The 19,199-nt window shown below is 37.8% G+C and overlaps 1 protein-coding gene across 2 annotated transcripts in view; it reads right to left on the reverse strand.

Moving 5' to 3' along the window:
* PDGFC (platelet derived growth factor C) overlaps window positions 1-19,199 on the reverse strand; it is a 218,468-nt gene that overhangs the window by 87,052 nt on the left and 112,217 nt on the right. For both annotated transcript variants that reach the window (XM_049709036.1, XM_004266172.4), the window contains exon 2: window positions 4,101-4,296. In XM_049709036.1, the coding sequence (XP_049564993.1) occupies window positions 4,101-4,296 (196 nt within the window). The remainder of the gene's footprint in view (window positions 1-4,100; window positions 4,297-19,199) is intronic.

The raw sequence follows: 19,199 nt of genomic DNA on the forward strand, positions 1-19,199 counted from the left end.
TAATTCCAAAGTTTAAACTTTATTTTTTTTTAAAGAAGCAAACTCTAAAATCAGGAAGTCAGAGACACCTCCTCATGCAATCAACAACTTAATAAGAAATAGAAAAGAGTACAAAGAACTGACTGGAAGAAAGACATCTTTCTCATGAACCATACCTTTTTTTGCACAAATCCAAAATAATTGCCAGAAGAATTATTAAAATAAAGAGCTTAGCGAGTTTGCTACATACAAGATCGCTACTAAAAAACTATACAATTAGAAATGCTAGATACAAGATCGCTACTAAAAAACTGATTGCCTTTCTATACACCAGCAGTATACAATTAGAAATGCTAGATACAAGATCGCTACTAAAAAACTGATTGCCTTTCTATATACCAGCAATATACAATTCGAAATACTAGATACAAGATCGCTACTAAAAAACTGATTGCCTTTCTATATACCAGCAATATACAATTAGAAATGCTAGATACAAGATTGCTACTAAAAAATTGACTGCCTTTCTATATACCAGCAATATACAATTAGAAATGCTAGATACAAGATCGCTACTAAAAACTGATTGCCTTTCTATATACCAGCAATATACAATTAGAAATGCTAGATACAAGATTGATACTAAAAATTGATTGCCTTTCTATATACCAGCAATGCACAATTAAAAATGCTAGATACAAGATCGCTACTAAAAAATTGACTGCCTTTCTATATACCAGCAATGTACAATTAGAAATGTAATTTTCAAAAAGCGATTTCAGTAAGAGACCATAGAAAGAAATCTAAATAATGATGCACCACATCTTTATAAAGAATAGTTTAAAACTGTACAGACAATAAAGAAGACCCAAATAATCGGAGAAGCATAAAGTTCTCAAGGACAGAAAGGTCGTTACAATAAGGATGTCAATTCTTCTCAGAATGATCTATACGTGCAAGGCTATTTCAATAAAAATCACAGCAGGAGTTTTCAAGGACCTTGGTAACCTATTTCTGAAAACATATATTGAAAAGTAAAATGGTGAGGATGCTCGAAAAGGAGAGGAAAACAAGGCGACTTCCCTACCACACAGCTTCTGTAACGCTACAGTAATTGAGACAGGGTCAATTTGGTACACAGGGGGGCACAGTAAACCCAAGGAACAGAACAGAGAGCCGAGAAACAGGCCAGATCAGATACAAAAATCTGACCTGTAAGTTGGCTTTGCACATCATTGGAAGAAAGTGTGACTATTCAATAAATGATGTCAGGGGCTTCCCTGGTGGCGCAGTGGTTGAGAGTCCGCCTGTCGATGCAGGCGACGCGGGTTCGTGCCCCGGTCCGGGAAGATCCCACATGTCGCGGAGCGGCTGGGGCCGTGAGCCATGGCCGCTGAGCCTGCGCGTCCGGAGCCTGTGCTCCGCAACGGGAGAGGCCACAGCAGTGAGAGGCCCGTGTACCGCAAACAAAAAAAAAATGCCTTTGCTGGGTTTCCCTGGTGGCGCAGTGGTTGAGAGTCCGCCTGCCGATGCAGGGGACGCGGGTTCGTGCCCCGGTCCGATAAGATCCCACATGCCGCGGAGCGGCTGGGCCCGTAAGCCATGGCCGCTGAGCCTGCGCGTCCCGGAGCCTGTGCTCCGCAACGGGAGAGGCCACAACAGTGAGAGGCCCGCGTAATATAAAAAATAAAAATTAAATAAATAAATGAATAAATGATGTCAGGACTCTATGTGATACCCTAGTGAAGAACCTCACATCGATAAGATGAATTACAGATGAATGAAGGACTTAAATGTGGAAACCAAAGTTTAAATAGCCAAAGATCCCAGTAAAAACTGGGCAAAAGACATCAGCAGGCATTTCACAGCGAAGGATATCTGAGTAGCCAGCAACAATATGAAAATTTTCAAGCTCACTGCTAAGAAGAAGAAACAAATAGGAATTAACATTAAGGTACAATTTTACACTTACCGTAATACCCAGAATTAAAAGAATGCCAAATCAAAAGGTTGGGGAGAATGCAGAAAAACAAAATTTTGTATATTGTTGGTAGAACTGTAAATTGTTCACTTTTAAGAATAATTTAACTCTACCTCATGAAGTTGAAAATATTAATTTCTTAAGACAGCAATACCATTCTCAGCCGTAGATTCGAAGAAAGTTTTCTTGCACTTTGGACAAGGAGCGTTGGAAATAAGCCAGACATTCATCAAAGCGGGAAAGACAAGAAAGGTTGCCTATTTATACAATGGAGTACGGTCCGTCACAGAAAGCAAAGGATCCGAGCTCTCTGCATCCACGTGAACTGGAAAAACATCAGACTGCATCAGGTCACAGGAGTAAGCACGTAGTATTACCCCACCGATATATACTTCAAAAGAGGCAAAACAATTTTTACAGGCTAGTTCACAGGGAGATGTGTACATGTGGCAAAATTACAGAGAAAATTGGGAGGTCGAGGAAAAACAGAAGAACTTAAGACAATGATTATATGTGCAGGAATAATAGGAAGGTACATCAAGGAAGCACAAAAAGAAGGGATTTCAGAACTATTGCAAGAGTCACTTTTCTCGAGTCTCCTATGGTGCGTGACGTCGAGCCACAAAATGCTACGGTAGGCGTCCTGGACGACAGTTTATCTTCTGCAATCTAACCACTCACATGCATCACACACACACGCGTGCACACACGCACGCACACAGGACGCTGCCTGTCCCGTCACACGTCCAGCCAGGCGTGCAGGTGTCACGCGGCCCTCCCGGCACTGACCTGTGGGAACAGAACTCCTGTCACTGCCACTGCTGTCACGGATCCTTTGTCTCGGACCCGGGAGCCTCCTGTCTGCAATCAGCAACCATGAAACTGTGGTAGGTTAACTTGCTACTTTGCAAGGAGGGCCAGACCTTAAACCCTCTGCAGTTTTTACAACATTATGTGATCCTCCACATGAAAAGGAGGCAAGAGGTGTAGAACGGCATGGTGAAAAAACATCTCTACGAGGGTCAGAAAAATGGATTTTAGTACGTGTTGAGTTATAAAACATGAATGAGATCTAGGGCAGCTACTTTACTTCTCTGGCTTGTTTGCTTATCTATAAAATGAAGGGTTGAATAACACCATCTCCAAAAATAGCTAGAATAACTTATCCTTCTCAAAGCCTAAAATTAGAGATGTAAGGGAAAAAATAACCTGAAACGCATAGCCACAGAAAGAAGAACTTGAAAGAAAAAATGTAACTATATATAAATGTTAAAGATACAAATTGTGATGACAGCAAGTATAAAGTTTATCTTATCTGAATTGAAATATTTATCTGTAATATACCATAAAGAGAAAATTCTCTTTTAACTTGTATATCAAAGGGAAAATAAAGAACCCCACAAAGAAGCTCAAGTGAAATATTTTCATGATATACAAATGCCATTGAAGTGAAAAATCTTCCCTGAGACCACCCAACCCTGACAAGTATATTCACATAGGATTTAAAGACTAATATTTGTATGACATACGGTAGGTGGTCTTTTGCGTGGGTGAAATACTCCAGCTGACTCTGGTTCATGAAAGCTTCTAGGAGAATTATGATAAATTTCTACCTGGCCAACTATAATGTTAGCCTAAACGTTTAATTCTGCTTTCAGAACTGGACTTCTTCCTTGTAATGAAATATTCAAATTTCTTAGTTCTGGGTGTATGTATGTATCTATTTTTGTATCTATGGATACTGGATAGTATGGATAAAACGTATGCATGGACACTGCTCTTTCTTTTTATAGCTTACTATTTATCTTATTGATTTGGCTATGAGGAAGCTCAAATGTAAAAGTTTTGGCACTCGTGGTAACTCTGGCACAACCTTCATTCCTTTACTTGGCTTTTGATTCTCTATTCCTTATTTTATAAATTGTTTTACTCTATATGTAATTTTTTTTACCATATATTACCTCAAATTACTATCAGATGTAGATAGAAACAGAGCTTAAATAAGGTTGTAAATTTCTTGGATCATCAGAAAAACATAAGAGAACAAAAGATGCCATTTAAAATCACAGCCTCAAAATGAAACAACTTGAAAGACTGTAACAGTTGTTACACTGTTGGAATTTCAAGTATGATCACTTACTTGCATATGTCATCTTCTGGGTCTTCAAGCCCAAATCTCTCATCAAATGTGAGCTGTATCCATACATTTTCCTCTACTGCTACTAATCTCCATACCAAGACCATATTTCTTGGATAAGTATGAGGAAACCTCGGGCTGTGAATACTTCCATTAGTAGACACAGTAATAATTCTCTCATGCTGGGGATCTTGTACTCCTGAAAGTAAAAACATAAGCATAGACAAACACTTAGAACAGACATTTCAAAAATTATAGGTTTCAAAATAACTTCTGAAAAAAGGTAACCAATACAAGCCCAAAGTTTCCCATGAACTGTAATTACTAAATGATTTCAACCCTTAAATGACCTTGAAAAACGAAATGAGGTCAAAGCAATGGTATCAATTTCTTGTTGTAAGGGAACTAACAGCGATCTATGAAGATATGAAATTATAAGAAACGTTGCAGGACTTCTTAGTGACTTTAAAAGGCTAACATGAATTTTAAATTTCTAAGAGGAGAATACAGTATAAAATCGCTTCCAAGTTTATTAGGCATGGCAACCTTTTACACGGTGAAACGCCAAAATACATTGTTATTAATATCTTTTTCTTTTGCTTAGATTGTTGGGGGAGACATGAGGGGACGGGCAAATTGAAACAATTTGTTGAGACAAAAGTGTTCTTTTTTTTATTGAAGCATAGTTGACTTACAGTGTTTCAGGTGTACAACAACATGATTCATTTATATATAGATATTTTTTTCGGATTCTTTTCCATTATAGGTCACTACAAGATACTGAATATAGTTTCCTGTGCTATACAGTAGGTCCCAGTTGTTTATCTATTTTACACACAGTAGCGTAGAGACACAAGTGTTCTTATATCCACCCAACTGAGAGTTCATAACGAGAGGAAACAATTGGTATTTGGAAAAGGAGCAGCTGTCTACCTACACGAAGAAAATCTAAGAAGTAAGACAGTTACACTTTTTCAGGCCATGAAAATCCAATCCATTGTTTGCTAAATTCCAGTAAAAAAAAAAAAAAAAAACTTTTAAAGACTCTTTTATTCAATTTCTAAAACAATTTAAAAGTCCTAAACTGCACCTTGAACACATGAAGTAATGTGCATGGCACAACATCTGACACGTTTTTTGTTCAACTTTGATATACTCTTAACATCAGGACAACAATATTATACTGTACCAATACCTCATTAGTTTTCATGATTTAGAGATATGCTTCATAAGACTGAACTTTGTATTTGCAGTATTATACAGAGAGAAGAATATCATTACTTTATAAGCACCATTTTTCCTTTATTTGCCCATTTCCCAACATCTAATCTCAATATATGCATAGTTACTTTCAGAAATATGAAAAAATTCTCATTTTATTGACTCCTTTTAGGTACATCCCATCAAACTGTGCCATACAGTTGTCTAAGGACTATTAAATCATTGACATTTTATACTAAACTACATTTTTCTTCTCTTTTTTTTTTTCTTTCTATTATGGTTTTCTGCCTTTTCCTCTTCAATTCTTTCACTCCCATACCCTACTTCCCTTTTTTTAATTGAAACATAACTGATTTACAGTACTGTGTTAGTTTCAGGTGTACAGCAAAGTGATTCAGTGATACACACATATGTACCTACTTTTTTCAGATTCTTTTCCATTATAGGTCATTACAAGACGCTGAGTACAGTTCCCTGTGCTCTACAGTGGGTCCTTGTTGGTTATTTGTTTTATAGACAGTAGTACGGATCTGTGAATCCTAATTCCTTTTTGACCAATGGACTCCTCCATGCCAAGTTTGCCTGCTAAGTACTTCAACTCCACGTGCTCTCTCCATGATTTTACACCAATGACCTTGCTTCCCACTCTGGAAGGCAGACTCTGAGGCGATCCCCGATGTCCCTCACGCGTCAGGAGCCTCTGCCTTGAGTGGGTGGAAGCTGTGACAAGGATGGGGTATTACTCCCAGGATCAGGTCAGTTAACTCTGAGTTAACCCAAAGTTAGATTATAGGAGAAGCCTAACCTAATAGGGTGAGCCCTTAACAGGAGCTGGCCCTTCCTGATCTTAGAAATTCCAAGTGTGAAAGACACTCAATGGGGAAAATTCTGTGTGGTGGCCTTGGAAAGGGAGCAGGTTGTGTGCCCAGGATGTGGGCGGCTGAGAGGTACCGAGAAAGAGGGGGCTTTATCCTGAAACCTCAAGAGACCTCGATGAATCGGAGGCAGACTCTTCACCAGCCTCCAGAAAGGAATCGAATCTCGCTCATGCCTTGATTTTAGTCTTGTAAAAACTTGGAGCAAAAGCCCAGTCTCCCAGGCCTGGATTTCTGAGCTCCAGAGCTGAGAGCAAACAGGGTGTATAAAACTGCGGGTTCGTGGTGATTTCTTACCTAACAGTAGACAATTAATATACCTTCTGCTGTGCGCAAAGCTATTTGATTTGCAAGTATGTCTTTCTGCCCTTCGTTCTTCAACGGCACTTAGAGTCATTGTAGCAACTTTTCATTTACTATTTATGTGACTCAAAATACATACTTCACACTGATAAAATGCAACTTAAGAATATGCTCTAAGATACTTCTTGAATTCAAAAGACAATGTCAAGGGTTATTTTTATTAGTGAGAATATGATTCGGGTTAAAGAATACCTGTTTTATTGTTAAAACACCCCAAATACTTTTAAAGCAGCTTTTTCATTCTCTTAAACTCAGCTGTTTCAACAACGAGTCTGTTAAGTATGATTTTATACTGTCTAAGACAAGATAAAGACAAACATAATTTCCTTTGAATATATACAGTGCATATAATGGGGAATATCATCATATTAGGAAATATGCCTTAAGCGCCATAGGATGTTTAAACTAAATAATTATTATTTATAATTATCACTTGTGCAAAAGCACGTTCCCTCTCATTGGGGGCTAATGTTCGATATGGCCATAGGTTATATTCACATATATCAAATAATCAATACCTCTCCTGTGCACATAATTTAGCACCAGTGTATCTCATAAGGACACAGAAGGATCTATCAAGTTAGATGAATTCTCCTCTACACTGACAGATTTTTAAAGAAAATGATTATAATCTACTATTAAAATTAAGTTAATACATTGTCTGTTTTCAAAGATTTCTTTAAAAAATGAGATTATTTCCCCACTATCTAACTTTTAATACAATAGCCTACATATTTCAGAGGTGTTTTAGAGCAGTAGCTAATACAATAGCCTGCATATGTCAGAGGTGTTTTAGAGCAGTAGCTAATACAATAGCCTGCATATGTCAGAGGTGTTTTAGAGCAGTAGCTAATACAAAAGCCTGTATATGTCAGAGGTGTTTTAGAGCAGTAGCTTATATCAAGAGTCCTTCTCATTCTGGCAGCTAATTTTTTTTAATGAATTAATTTTTTCCAATCAAGTTTATTAAAATATATTATTTGCCCCATTCTGTCTCAAAAAAGAAAAAAAAACAAGAGTGCCTTGTATCATCCACAGCACTGTTTACAAGTATAACAGTGTTTATGCTTTCATATGCGTAAACTACATGGCTACTAAAAGATCTGAATTCTATTTTTATATCTTCAGTCAAAAAAGCACATGGCTAAAACGTATATACTTAGATTGTGTTTACATCTTTATTTTTTCCTTTATAGCCCACAATTCCATTAAACTATAATTAAGCATAATTTAGAGGTTGAAAATCTAGGCCTTATTTGTGGTAAAAGAATTGTAAATTTCCTTTGAAGTTAAATTGCTGCTCCCCCAAAATCATCTCAGAACGCAGTGAGGTTTGCCACCAAATACATATGATTTGCACATGACTGTCAACGTTACATGTAAATCTCAAACAACAAGGCCTATAATCGAAAAGGAAAAAAAAGAAGCAACAAAGAGTGGGATCTACCAAAATAAGACCTTGCATTCGTAGCTCAGCTGCTTAAAAAACCGTCTTTCCAAACACAGAACTCTACTAGGATTTTCGGGATGAGACAAGTACCTATTTTGTGACTACTTTACTGAACGTTTGCTCTTCCTAAACAATGGACAGTACACTCAAAGGAAGTACCAAAGAAATGAAACAAATGTTTGTCAGCAATCATTAACGTGTTTACAACATACTCCTTGCAATGCATCCTCAACAGGAATAAGTCTTGTTCTTCCAGATAAGTCTTGTTCATCCAGATAAGACAGCACGAAAAGTGAAAATATATAAACACTAAATTCTAAAAATTAAAATTAACACCATTTCATATTATCCTACCGAACCCTTCTTGAGGTCAGAGTATTGAAAACTAACATGAAATAACAATAGAAAAGGAAAAGAAGGGAGATTAATAATGTGAAGACTCTAAAATTGTTGACTAAATATGTTCACATACAATTCAGTTATGAAGAATCATTACACATCTGTATGTACTCAATAAGTTAACAGTAAAACCAAAGCAATTTCATAATATTTGCCATGCATTTCAGACTGTTAGCCCCTTTAAAAGTATATTTATTGGGCTTCCCTGGTGGCGCAGTTGTTGGGAGTCCGCCTGCCGATGCAGGGGACACGGGTTCGTGCCCCGGTCCGGGAAGATCCCACATGTCGCAGAGCGGCTGGGCCCGTGAGCCATGGCCGCCGAGCCTGCACGTCCGGAGCCTGTGCTCCACAGCGGGAGAGGCCACAGCAGTGAGAGGCCCACGTACCGCAAAAAAAAAAAAAAGTATATTTATTAAGAACGAAAGAGGGAAGGAGTAAGAGAATCATGAAAAGCAAAAAAAAAATTTAATGCTTGAAAATCTGTATTATTTAAAAAGATAACATCAAAAAAGAAGTTCTGTAGGGAGTTCCCTGGTGGACCAGTGGGCAAGACTCCACGCTCCCAATGCAGGGGGCCTAGGTTCCATCCCTGGTCAGGGAACCAGATCCCACATGCATGCTGCAAACAAGACCCGGAGCACCAAAATAAATACATAAATAAACATTTAAAAAAGAAAAGTCTGTGGACAAGATATAATTCCTAAAGAAAGAGAAACCATCCGTCCTTCTCCATGCTAATGCTTTACGTTGGCAATAGCAGAAAAGACCTGGAGGATTAAGACTGAGGTAAAAAGAAAGGCCTCCAGTTTTGGTTTAGCTTTAAGTTCTGAAGAATCCTGGTTCCTGTTCACATAGGGAGGGCGTAGGGATGTGTCCCCATAAACTGGTAGATTTCACAGATGTCTTGTGAGATTTTTGATGCGTTTACTTCCAAATATATGTTATCTTCAAATTGCGTTAGAAAAGGTATTTCTGTAATAGTCAGGTGCACCTATTTCCAGATCCTTCCTTGACGCATACACATGCGCACTGGTCTCACTTGTGCTTTGCTCTGCTCACTATTTTTTTTTTTTTGCCTGTGATAATCCTTCTTTATCTCAATCTTGCTAGTTTTTTATACGGCTATTTCCATTTTCAATCTCATCAACTCTTAATTAGCAAATTTCACTTTTAACAAAAGTTAGTTAAAATCATTTAACATATATATACATGCACACATACAAACACATATATATGTATTTGTTGCTAGTTTCACTGGCTCCATAAATTGGCACTTTTTGCCTAGAAAATCCAGAGTAATCTCACCTAATCTTACTTGATTCTGTAGAGAGAACGTATACTTGAACTCCACAGCGCAAATAAATCTCTCTCCATAAATTCCAAACTATACAGAAGTACCTTGTTTTCATGCTTCCTATTTTAAATTCTGACTATTGTACAAAAGTACAATAATACTTAATACAATAACACAAAAAAACTGAGGCTCAAGTTTTTGTTTTCTTATTGGCTCCATCTACTGTTTCCCATACTTTAAAACAACAGCAAAATAAAACAGACAATCAAAAAAAGTTAGTGTCGTCTACCTCAAACTGTTTACAAATTGCAAAAAAAAAGTTCACTAAGGAAAAATAAAAGATTGCTATATTAAGTAAGCCATAAAAACAAATGCAATTATTTAAAATATGTCCAATTGAAGTTCTTGAATTTATTCCAGGAGATAATCATTTTATGCCTCAAGGGAATGAATAGTCAAAAATCATATATTGAGAACCTATTATGTTTCATGCACTGTACCAAGGGCTTGGGACAGCAGAACAAGACAAAGCCTTGTCCTCTTAATGTGACAACTTCTAGGACTGTAATTTAGTATCATTCCTAGACTAGGTATTCTAGTAAACACATATTCAATTATCAAAACCCACTTCAGATGTCACCTTTTATGGAATGTAATCCTTAATTCCCTTTGTGCATTCCTTTAGGGCTGCATTTTTAAAAATGTATTTTATTGAAGTATAGTTGATTTGCAACGTTGTGTTAATTTCTGCTGTGCAGCAAAGTGATTCAGTTATACAGATATATACATTCTTTCTTATATTCTTTTCCATTACGGTTTAACTCCAGGAGATTGGATATAGTTCCCTGTGCTATACAGTAGGACCTTGTTGCTTATCCATCCTATATATAATAGTTTTCATCTGCTAATCCCAAACTCCCAATCCATCCCTCTCCCACCCCCTCCCCCTTGGCAACCACAAGTCTGTTCTCTATGTAGGACGGCATACTTTAATCATCACGCGTAGGCTGACGTTTCTGTCTTTTCTGCCACACTCTGAACTTCTAGTGAGGTAGAAAATCTTCTAGGCAAAACTGATTTCGAAGTCTGTAACCAGTATCTAGCTCTATGCCTGGCACATGGTACCACATAGTACATATTGTTAGTATAAAGAAACTTGATATCTTGGAACTTGGCAATAAAACAGTTTCAACATTCCATCCTTCATTCATAAGTTTCCAGAGACAATACATATGAGAATAAGAAGCTTTTACAATGTACATTCCTCCCCAATTAAAGTCCCTTAATTCATATTTACTCCAAGTTCATCTATTATAACCTACATATATATTTCAGCTGAAGGTGACAGATTACTCATTACTGAGATTTCCCATTTTCTTAACATACTAACTCATTTTAAAATAAAACGTGTTTTATAATTTTACCACACTGAGAATGCCACAATTATTGTCATTACTTTATCTTAACTCTGAACTATGAATCAGTTGACAATAAAAATCTGTTATTTTGTGACTTCCCTCGTGGCGCAGTGGTTAAGAATCTGCCTGCCAATGCAGGGGACGCGGGTTCGAGCCCTGGTCTGGGAAGATCCCACATGCCGCAGAGCAACTAAGCCTGTGCACCACAACTACTGAGCCTACACTCTAGAGCCCGCGAGCCACACCGAAGACCCAATGCAGCCAAAAATAATGAATTAATTTTTAAAAATCTGTTATTTTAGGCAAGACACTTGATATCAAGGTTTATTTTTTTATGAACTAGAGATAATCAGAGACTGTTTTAAAGTTCATATGAAACGATGCTCGTATAAACTAACCACCTTGATAATTACAAATCAGTATGTATGTGAAGGAGAAACTTTGTCCATCATATTCGACCTAATTCAAACACAGTGAGAAAGAAAATTTATTATCAGGTATCCAGTTTTTCTGATGTTAGTAAACAGAAGATTGCTATGGAAGATAATGCAAAATTGGTCAATATGTATACGGAATCCAATTTCACAAAGATCAAACTGATGACGCAAGAAGCAGTAATTTTTCGGCAGTGATGCAAATTTCTGATTCCCTTCTACAGGCTGATTGCAGAGGAGGAAAGAGGATAACTTTGTAGAAATTATGCCATTTCTTTGACTTGGCACTATCTTTAAAAAGAGGTTTGAATTCTTTTGTATCTAGAAAGAAGTAAAAGAATTCAGCCATAAGCCTCCTACCTACCTATGAGCAACGGTAAAAAACGAGCGCCCGTGTTCAGAAGTTCATAGCAAATCTTCCAAATGCAATGAGGGAAAGTTTATACACGAGTATCCGCATAGCATCCCTCCCCCTGCCCACCAGCACTGTGAAGCAGCCCTGGTTGACTCTACCCAGAAATATGCCTGGAAAATCAACACGAGTCCATTTCCCTCATTGCATGGATGGCTCTAAGGGGCCAGAGTGAATCCAATGGCTTTTTTTCTTTTTCCCCTCAACAGTTGGGGATTAGACCATGTTGGGCACAGAAGTAAGGTCCAGAGCTGCTGTAGCCAATAAGCTGTCACATTAGAATCCAGTCTGATGGAAAAGTCAATGCACAGAAGTAGACAGACACACAGCAGTACAGCAAAGTGGAACCAGATCCCAGCTCAAACCACGCAGTAAATTCAGCCCATCTCTGGGCTCCTCGGGTACATGACTAAACAAATCACTTTTACTATTATTCGAGTTACAGTTAAGATTTTTACGCATGCGACCAAAATCAAAATGGGCCGTGGTTCAGGCCCATTATCCTGGCGTGATTATTACTGGTGTTCCCTGTTCATGCTTGAAAATATCTGGATTAACGTTACAAAGGACACGGCAAGTAAGACCTATAAAGTTCTGCTGTTGAGGCACGAGATATAGAAGTGGTAATGATTTGACAGCATGGTATTTTAGCCTTAAGGTAGTGGTAAAAATAACCTATTTGGGTTTTATACAATGGGGTATGACATAACATTTTCAGTGAAGGCTCAATTACGGGAGACACACTGGCAATAATCTTCTTACCTCTTACGCTGCAGGATAAATCGCCAAGTATATAAACACAGAATCTCCTTAAAGCCTTTGCTGCACACCAATTAGTAACGAATGTAATTGTATACACACACATTACACACACCATTACACAGAAACATGTTGGAGCAATGCTATTAGTTTTTATTCTGCATTAAATGGTGCACTATTTTACATACCACAAGGCGGCTAAAACCAGAATATAGAACAGAGACAAAGGAATAAAAGAAACGTTCACTTTAAAGATTCACTATTGATTTCATTTTTTCAATATTTAATTGGCTCTCCTGTTGAATTAAAACTATTATTCAGTGTAGAAAGTTTACATTAACTACCAGGAGCTCTGAAATATTTTAAGCAGCGAAACGTATTTACGTGAAATATTATGACACATGATTAAGCACAAATTCATATTACTTAACCTCTAAGAAAACAAATACGCTTATTTAAGAAAAGCTATGTCCAATAAAGAACCTAGTCCATTTGGAGACTCAGGATCTGTCCATGTATTGTATCTGCACTGGACGTATAATTTACACCATTCAGATGGAATTTACCAGCAATTTCAAATGTGGAAAGCAGTGACCTATTTCTTTGTGAACACACAATGTCTAGTACAGTAGTGACGTTTTGATGGGAAGATGTTTAAAATGCATCAAGGAGGGCTTTCCTGGTGGCGCAGTGGTTAAGAGTCCGCCTGCCGATGCAGGGGACGCGGGTTCGTGCCCCAGTCTGGGAAGATCCCACATGCCGCGGAGCGGCTGGGCCCGTGGGCCATTGCTGCTGAGCCTGCGCGTCCGGAGCCTGTGCCCCGCAATGGGAGAGGCCACAACAGTGAGGGGCCCGCGTACCACAAAAAAAAAAAAAAAAAAATGCATCAAGGAAAATAATCATGAAACAGTAATCAGTACAAACTTACTCGTTAAATAAGGCCATTCGTATATGACTTAAGTGAATTTTTAAAGTATGTTTAAAATTCTCTCTTATGTTAAACTCTGAATTAGGCAAAATAAATGATTTCTAAGAAACAGTAAAATAGGAACCTGTTTCAGCCTTAATATATTCAACCATCATCAGTGTTGAAGAATGAGACTTTGCTGCTTCTAGTTATATTTATCATTAAAGATGAATGCATATAATTTATAGGTAATGAGCCTATGAGTTTCTTATGAGTAACATCCAAAGATAGGAAAAATAATAAATTTGGTCACTTCTATGCAAATCATGTCCTCCCATCTTATGTTTTAAATGTTATTAATTAAACACTCTCAATAATGGAGAGCGTTTGCGTTTGCATCTCTTTCCGTAAGCAACATGTGAGGTTTACAAGTTACATCTGCAGCAGGATCTTTGGTTTCAGTGGTAATTCCACATCAAGATAGCAGGAATAAGAGAAGAGCAGTTACACTGGGCGTGATTGCCCTTCACAGGCCACGGTCAAGCAGACCTATGCTCATGAATATTCTAACCATTCTGCTCTGCTAGAAAACCTCACCTCCCTACCCCACCCTCCAAAACCAACAACTGTCCTCAATCGTAAAGTGATGTTAGAATGTGTATAAAACACAACTGTGAGACTTTTAAAAGAAGTGGAAGTCGCAAATGAATAATACCAATAAAACACATAATTTTGGTGGGGAAATAGATTACTTAAATTTTATTTCTCAAAGCAAGGGCATTTTTTTATAATGACCAGGAGATACCAAATCATGCCAAGCTATTTCATCTCAGCGTATGTTATTTTATCATCTAGTTGGGCTATTATAAGGGAGAAAATAAGCACAAACATGAAGATGTCGAATAATTGGCCGGAATATAGCCGTTAGCAGAGTTCTTCCGCAACAGCTAGTTTTATGACAATAGTTTTAAAATCAAACCAAAGATCCAGAGACGAGCGGTCTAAAAAGAGGAGCTGAGACACAGGATGGAACAGAGTCACGGAGAGACATATTTTGAATTTTGAACACGACTTCAAAGCAGGAACTGAACTGAACTTTACAGAGTCCACTGGAAGTTTCGTTTGTGAGGAGGGATGACTCTCGGACACTCCTTATCACTGGTTCCTTCAACGTTATTCAAAAATACCTACTCCCCTAGCTTCTGATCTCAGGGAAGATTCTGAGGATACGTCTGTCAGACTGGACGGTGTCAGATGCCACAAGAAGATTAAGAATCCTTCTGCGTGGTATTTGCACTGTTTACGTGACTGTAATCTCCAGCCAGCAAATGGACCAGCTGCATTCGTGACCTCCCAGCAAGGGAACAGACCTGTCTCAACAGAGCATTTCCTTGAAAATTCTTGCCCATGAAATCTGATTTTGATGCTGAAAACTCTCCACCCATGTTTCCTATAAATCCATCCATCCCTCTTCTGAAAGAAATCAAACAATTGTCCAAAGAAATGGAACAAAGTTACGGAAACACATGCCCAGGGAGTGAGGGGAAGCAGGAGAAAACTGGCGGGAGAAAAAGTACAAATTGTACTTAATTTAATTACAGCAACTGTAGTAATACTAATTACCTTGACATGTGGCTATCTATCACTCTTATTTTCCAGTAGAGATCAGGCTTTTTAAAGAAAGATATTCATAACAGAAGCCTGAAGAACAACTATACTAATCACTTAAAACACATGATTTAAATTTACAGAGATCTACTCCTGCAGAGCCACACAAACCGTCAAAATATTTATTTTATAGCAGCCATCATACTTTCAAATTTGATTGCAATGTTGTAATCCTGTTAAAAGTCATCCGGAACAAAAGATTTACGATGGGGAAGCAACATACCAAGAAAAAGCCCCTGATATAAAAAAATGTATTATGACTTTTACTCAGGAATTAACAAGAACCTTTTATTCAGTAAGTTCTGCCAAAGAAAGTTAAGTATCAATGAAGGATGCAAAAGAACTCTAAGAAACACCAGAATAATCAATTACACTTTGAGAAACATGCTGCTAGTCTCTCTACACCATAACAGCCAAAGCAATATGCCAGGGGACGCTACCCTGAACACATCAGAGAATACACAACTGAGAACAGAGATGTTTCAGTAAGCATGCTGCAGTCTGCAGATTATTAGGAATATGAAAACAGCCCTGAAGCACCGGCACAACTGGCCAGACGTTCAGAAGCACAAGGATGTGAGGACTCCCACTATGAAAGGAAAACAGTCAAGTCTACACTTGCTCACGTCGAAGAATCAGGTAAGAATGTGATCCCACCTAAAGAAATTCTCTGCTTTAGCAGGGTTCATTGTGTAAACCTTAATCACGTGAGATGATGTCAAGCGTGTATAAGAAACGTTTAAAATGGAGAGTAAATAAAATATATGTTCCGCTTACCTTTCAAATGTTCTCTCTCCTCTTTTCTATGCCAGTCCAGATGCTTGGGGATAGTTCCTCCCTGCCAGTAGATGGAGATAGTAAAATTGAGTCTTTTGATGACCTCAAATCCTAATCTAGGGGGTTCAGAATCTGCAGTTTCAGATTTTGGAAGTCAAAATAGTTTGAATGATTGAGAAGACGCACAAAGTTTGTAAAAAGTGTTATCTGAGTCAGTCAATGAACTCGTATTCATGGTCATTCGTAACAATCCGGAAGGGAGAGGTCTTGGCTGGCATAGAAAAAAATTAAAGAAAGAGCATTATTTTGTAGGATATATTCCCTTGACGCTCCATTCTTCCCAGATCCTGCGCATTTACTCAACTAGTATTTACCAAGCAGCTACTCAAAATTGCAGGTTACGGACCCGATGTTTCCGTACACATTATCTCTTTAATATTTTTAACAACCCTGTGAAGTAGTAATAACTATTCCCTAGTATCTTGTCCCAGAAACTGTATTTTTAAAAGTTCCAAAGGGTGAGCTGACTCTTGCTCGCCAAGGTTCTGTGGTCCACACGATGCTTAGTTCATGGCTTCTCAGTTCGAGGCAGAATTAAGTTTCTCCTTCCTACTGATAAAGGGACCTTGAATCTACCCCTTCTCCTCTTCACAAGTAAAATCTAGGTTTCAATATTCTTCGTTGTCTGGTTGTGCCTCGACTTCAACATAACATATTCTGGGAAACTAGGGCATTATACAACCCCTTAAACAAGAGTAATACCAAATTTGTTCGAGAATGACTGACTAAAATAAAACCACTCTCTGTATACAAGTCACTGTAGTCTTTCTGCCCAAATGAATACACTAATATTTATACACCTCTTTCTAGTTCTTATAAATCAGGTTCAGATTACAAAATGTTTTCTTATACACAGGTTTCTTCCGGCTACCTCAACAGCCTGAAAGACCAAATGTATTACGCAAACTTTATTATTGTAAAAATAGAGTTGGTCGTCACAGTAAGTTGGCCATATAATTTGTTGTCCAAACCAACACATTTTTAACCCTGAAAGAGGGCAGTATTATTAACTGTGTCAGGACCACAGATATACACCAGGACGGTCCCCAGACAACCTGGGCACACGGTTACCCTAATGACAAATGACAGCATTAACCTTTCAATCCAGGTCTTTTGTGTTTAAATCAGGAAATCTTTCACCCTGAACATCTGTGTGATGAATTCTTAAGTGTATGTTTTCCTCTTAGCATCTTTAGTCAACTCAGCACACCGAGTAGAACTTTTTGTTTTCATAAACTTGGTAATATCTATTGCTTTCACAGTACGTTATTTCAAGGTAAGTTAAAACAACAAAACAGCAAAAGTCACAATCCTAATAACTTTCTCTGTTTAACCACTTTCTAACGAGTTATTTGTGAGGCCTTTCTAATACTACCAAGGAATCGGGAGACATTTTTACCAATTATTGCTGATTTGCTGGATTCTGGCTCCATTCCAGTGCTTGGACCAATAAGTTTGACATTAATTCTACCTCTAACTATAAACAGCTTCCAGAGTTTGGTACTCCTTAACAAATGATAAATTCCTTATTAATTGGGAGAAGATAAAAGATCATTTAAAAGGTACTTTAGTCCATCGACCGATGAATGGATAAAGAAGATGTGGCACATATATACAATGGAATATTACTCAGCCATAAAAAGAAATGACGTTGAGTTATTTGTAGTGAGGTGGATGGAGCTAGAATCTGTCATACAGAGCGAAGTAAGTCAGAAAGAGAAAAACAAATACCGTATGCTAACACGTATGTATGGAATCTAAAAAAGAAAAAAAAGATGGTCATGAAGAACCTAGGGGCAAGATGGGAATAAAGATGCAGACTTACTAGAGAACGGACTTGAGGACACGGGGAGGGGGAAGGGTAAGCTGGGACGAAGTGAGAGAGTGGCATGGACATATATACACTACCAAATGTAAAATAGATAGCTAGTGGGAAGCAGCCGCATAGCACAGGGAGATCAGCTCGGTGCTTTGTGACCACCTAGGGGGGTGGGATAGGGATGGTGGGAGGGAGACGCAAGAGGGAGGAGATATAGGGATATATGTATACGTATAGCTGATTCACTTTGTTATACAGCAGAAACTAACACCATTGTAAAGCAATTATACTCCAATAAAGATGTTAAAAAGAAAAAAGAGATAGTGCTTGAACTGGTTTTAAAAGTTTAGCTCTTAATTCTCTTAATTTTTCACTCAGGGAAATGGACAGTGTAGTTTACTATGGACCCCAAAATAAAATAAAATTTAAGTCAAAAAATAAAAATAAATAAATGACAAATGACAGCATTAACCTTCAATCCAGGTGTTTTGTGTCTAAATAAGGAAATCTTTCACCCTGAACATCTGTGTGATGAATTCTTCAGTGTATGTTTTCCTTCAATTAGGGTTAAAAACTATAGAAAAATGAAGCTATACTAAAAGTAAAAACTGCTTACCTTTCACAGTGAGTGCTGTCTCACGCATATAATCATTTACTTACTTGATTAATCAATTTTTAAAGTATCTGTGTGTAATTTCATTAACAAACTCCAAAAGATCATGGATTTTGCTTAGGTTTTTGTTTTGCTTTGTTTTCATTGTTTGTTTTTTTCCTAAGGTATCCCCCCACCAAAATAACATAACACCTCACCCAAAACAGACACTTAATAAACATGTGTTGACAGGAAAGGCCCATGTTGCAGCTGCAAACACATTGACAAAGGAAGTTCAGCAGATAAAAAGGATGGCATGCGGGTAGACTCCTGGCATACTGCTGCTCCCTGAAGATCTCTGGCCTTTAGAAGAATCAACCAAAATCCCTCACATTATATGCAAAGACGCCAGCAATCTACTGCCACGCCATCAAAGCTGTTTCTATGGAATTGAGTTATACTAAATTCACATTTGGAATTACTTCACTGTATCTCTGAGATCTCTAAAAGAAACCTTCAAGCAACTGTAAGATTTCATCCATAGAGCATCATATTCAGGGAAGAAACTCTTTTTCCCTTTCTGAGATCAAAAGTCAAGTACCTATTTTAAAAACTAAAATCCCCATTCTCTCTTGGTCAGACTTTAGAAACACG

This window comes from Orcinus orca, chromosome 4, assembly GCF_937001465.1.
Source record: "Orcinus orca chromosome 4, mOrcOrc1.1, whole genome shotgun sequence".
Classification (NCBI taxonomy): domain Eukaryota; kingdom Metazoa; phylum Chordata; class Mammalia; order Artiodactyla; family Delphinidae; genus Orcinus; species Orcinus orca.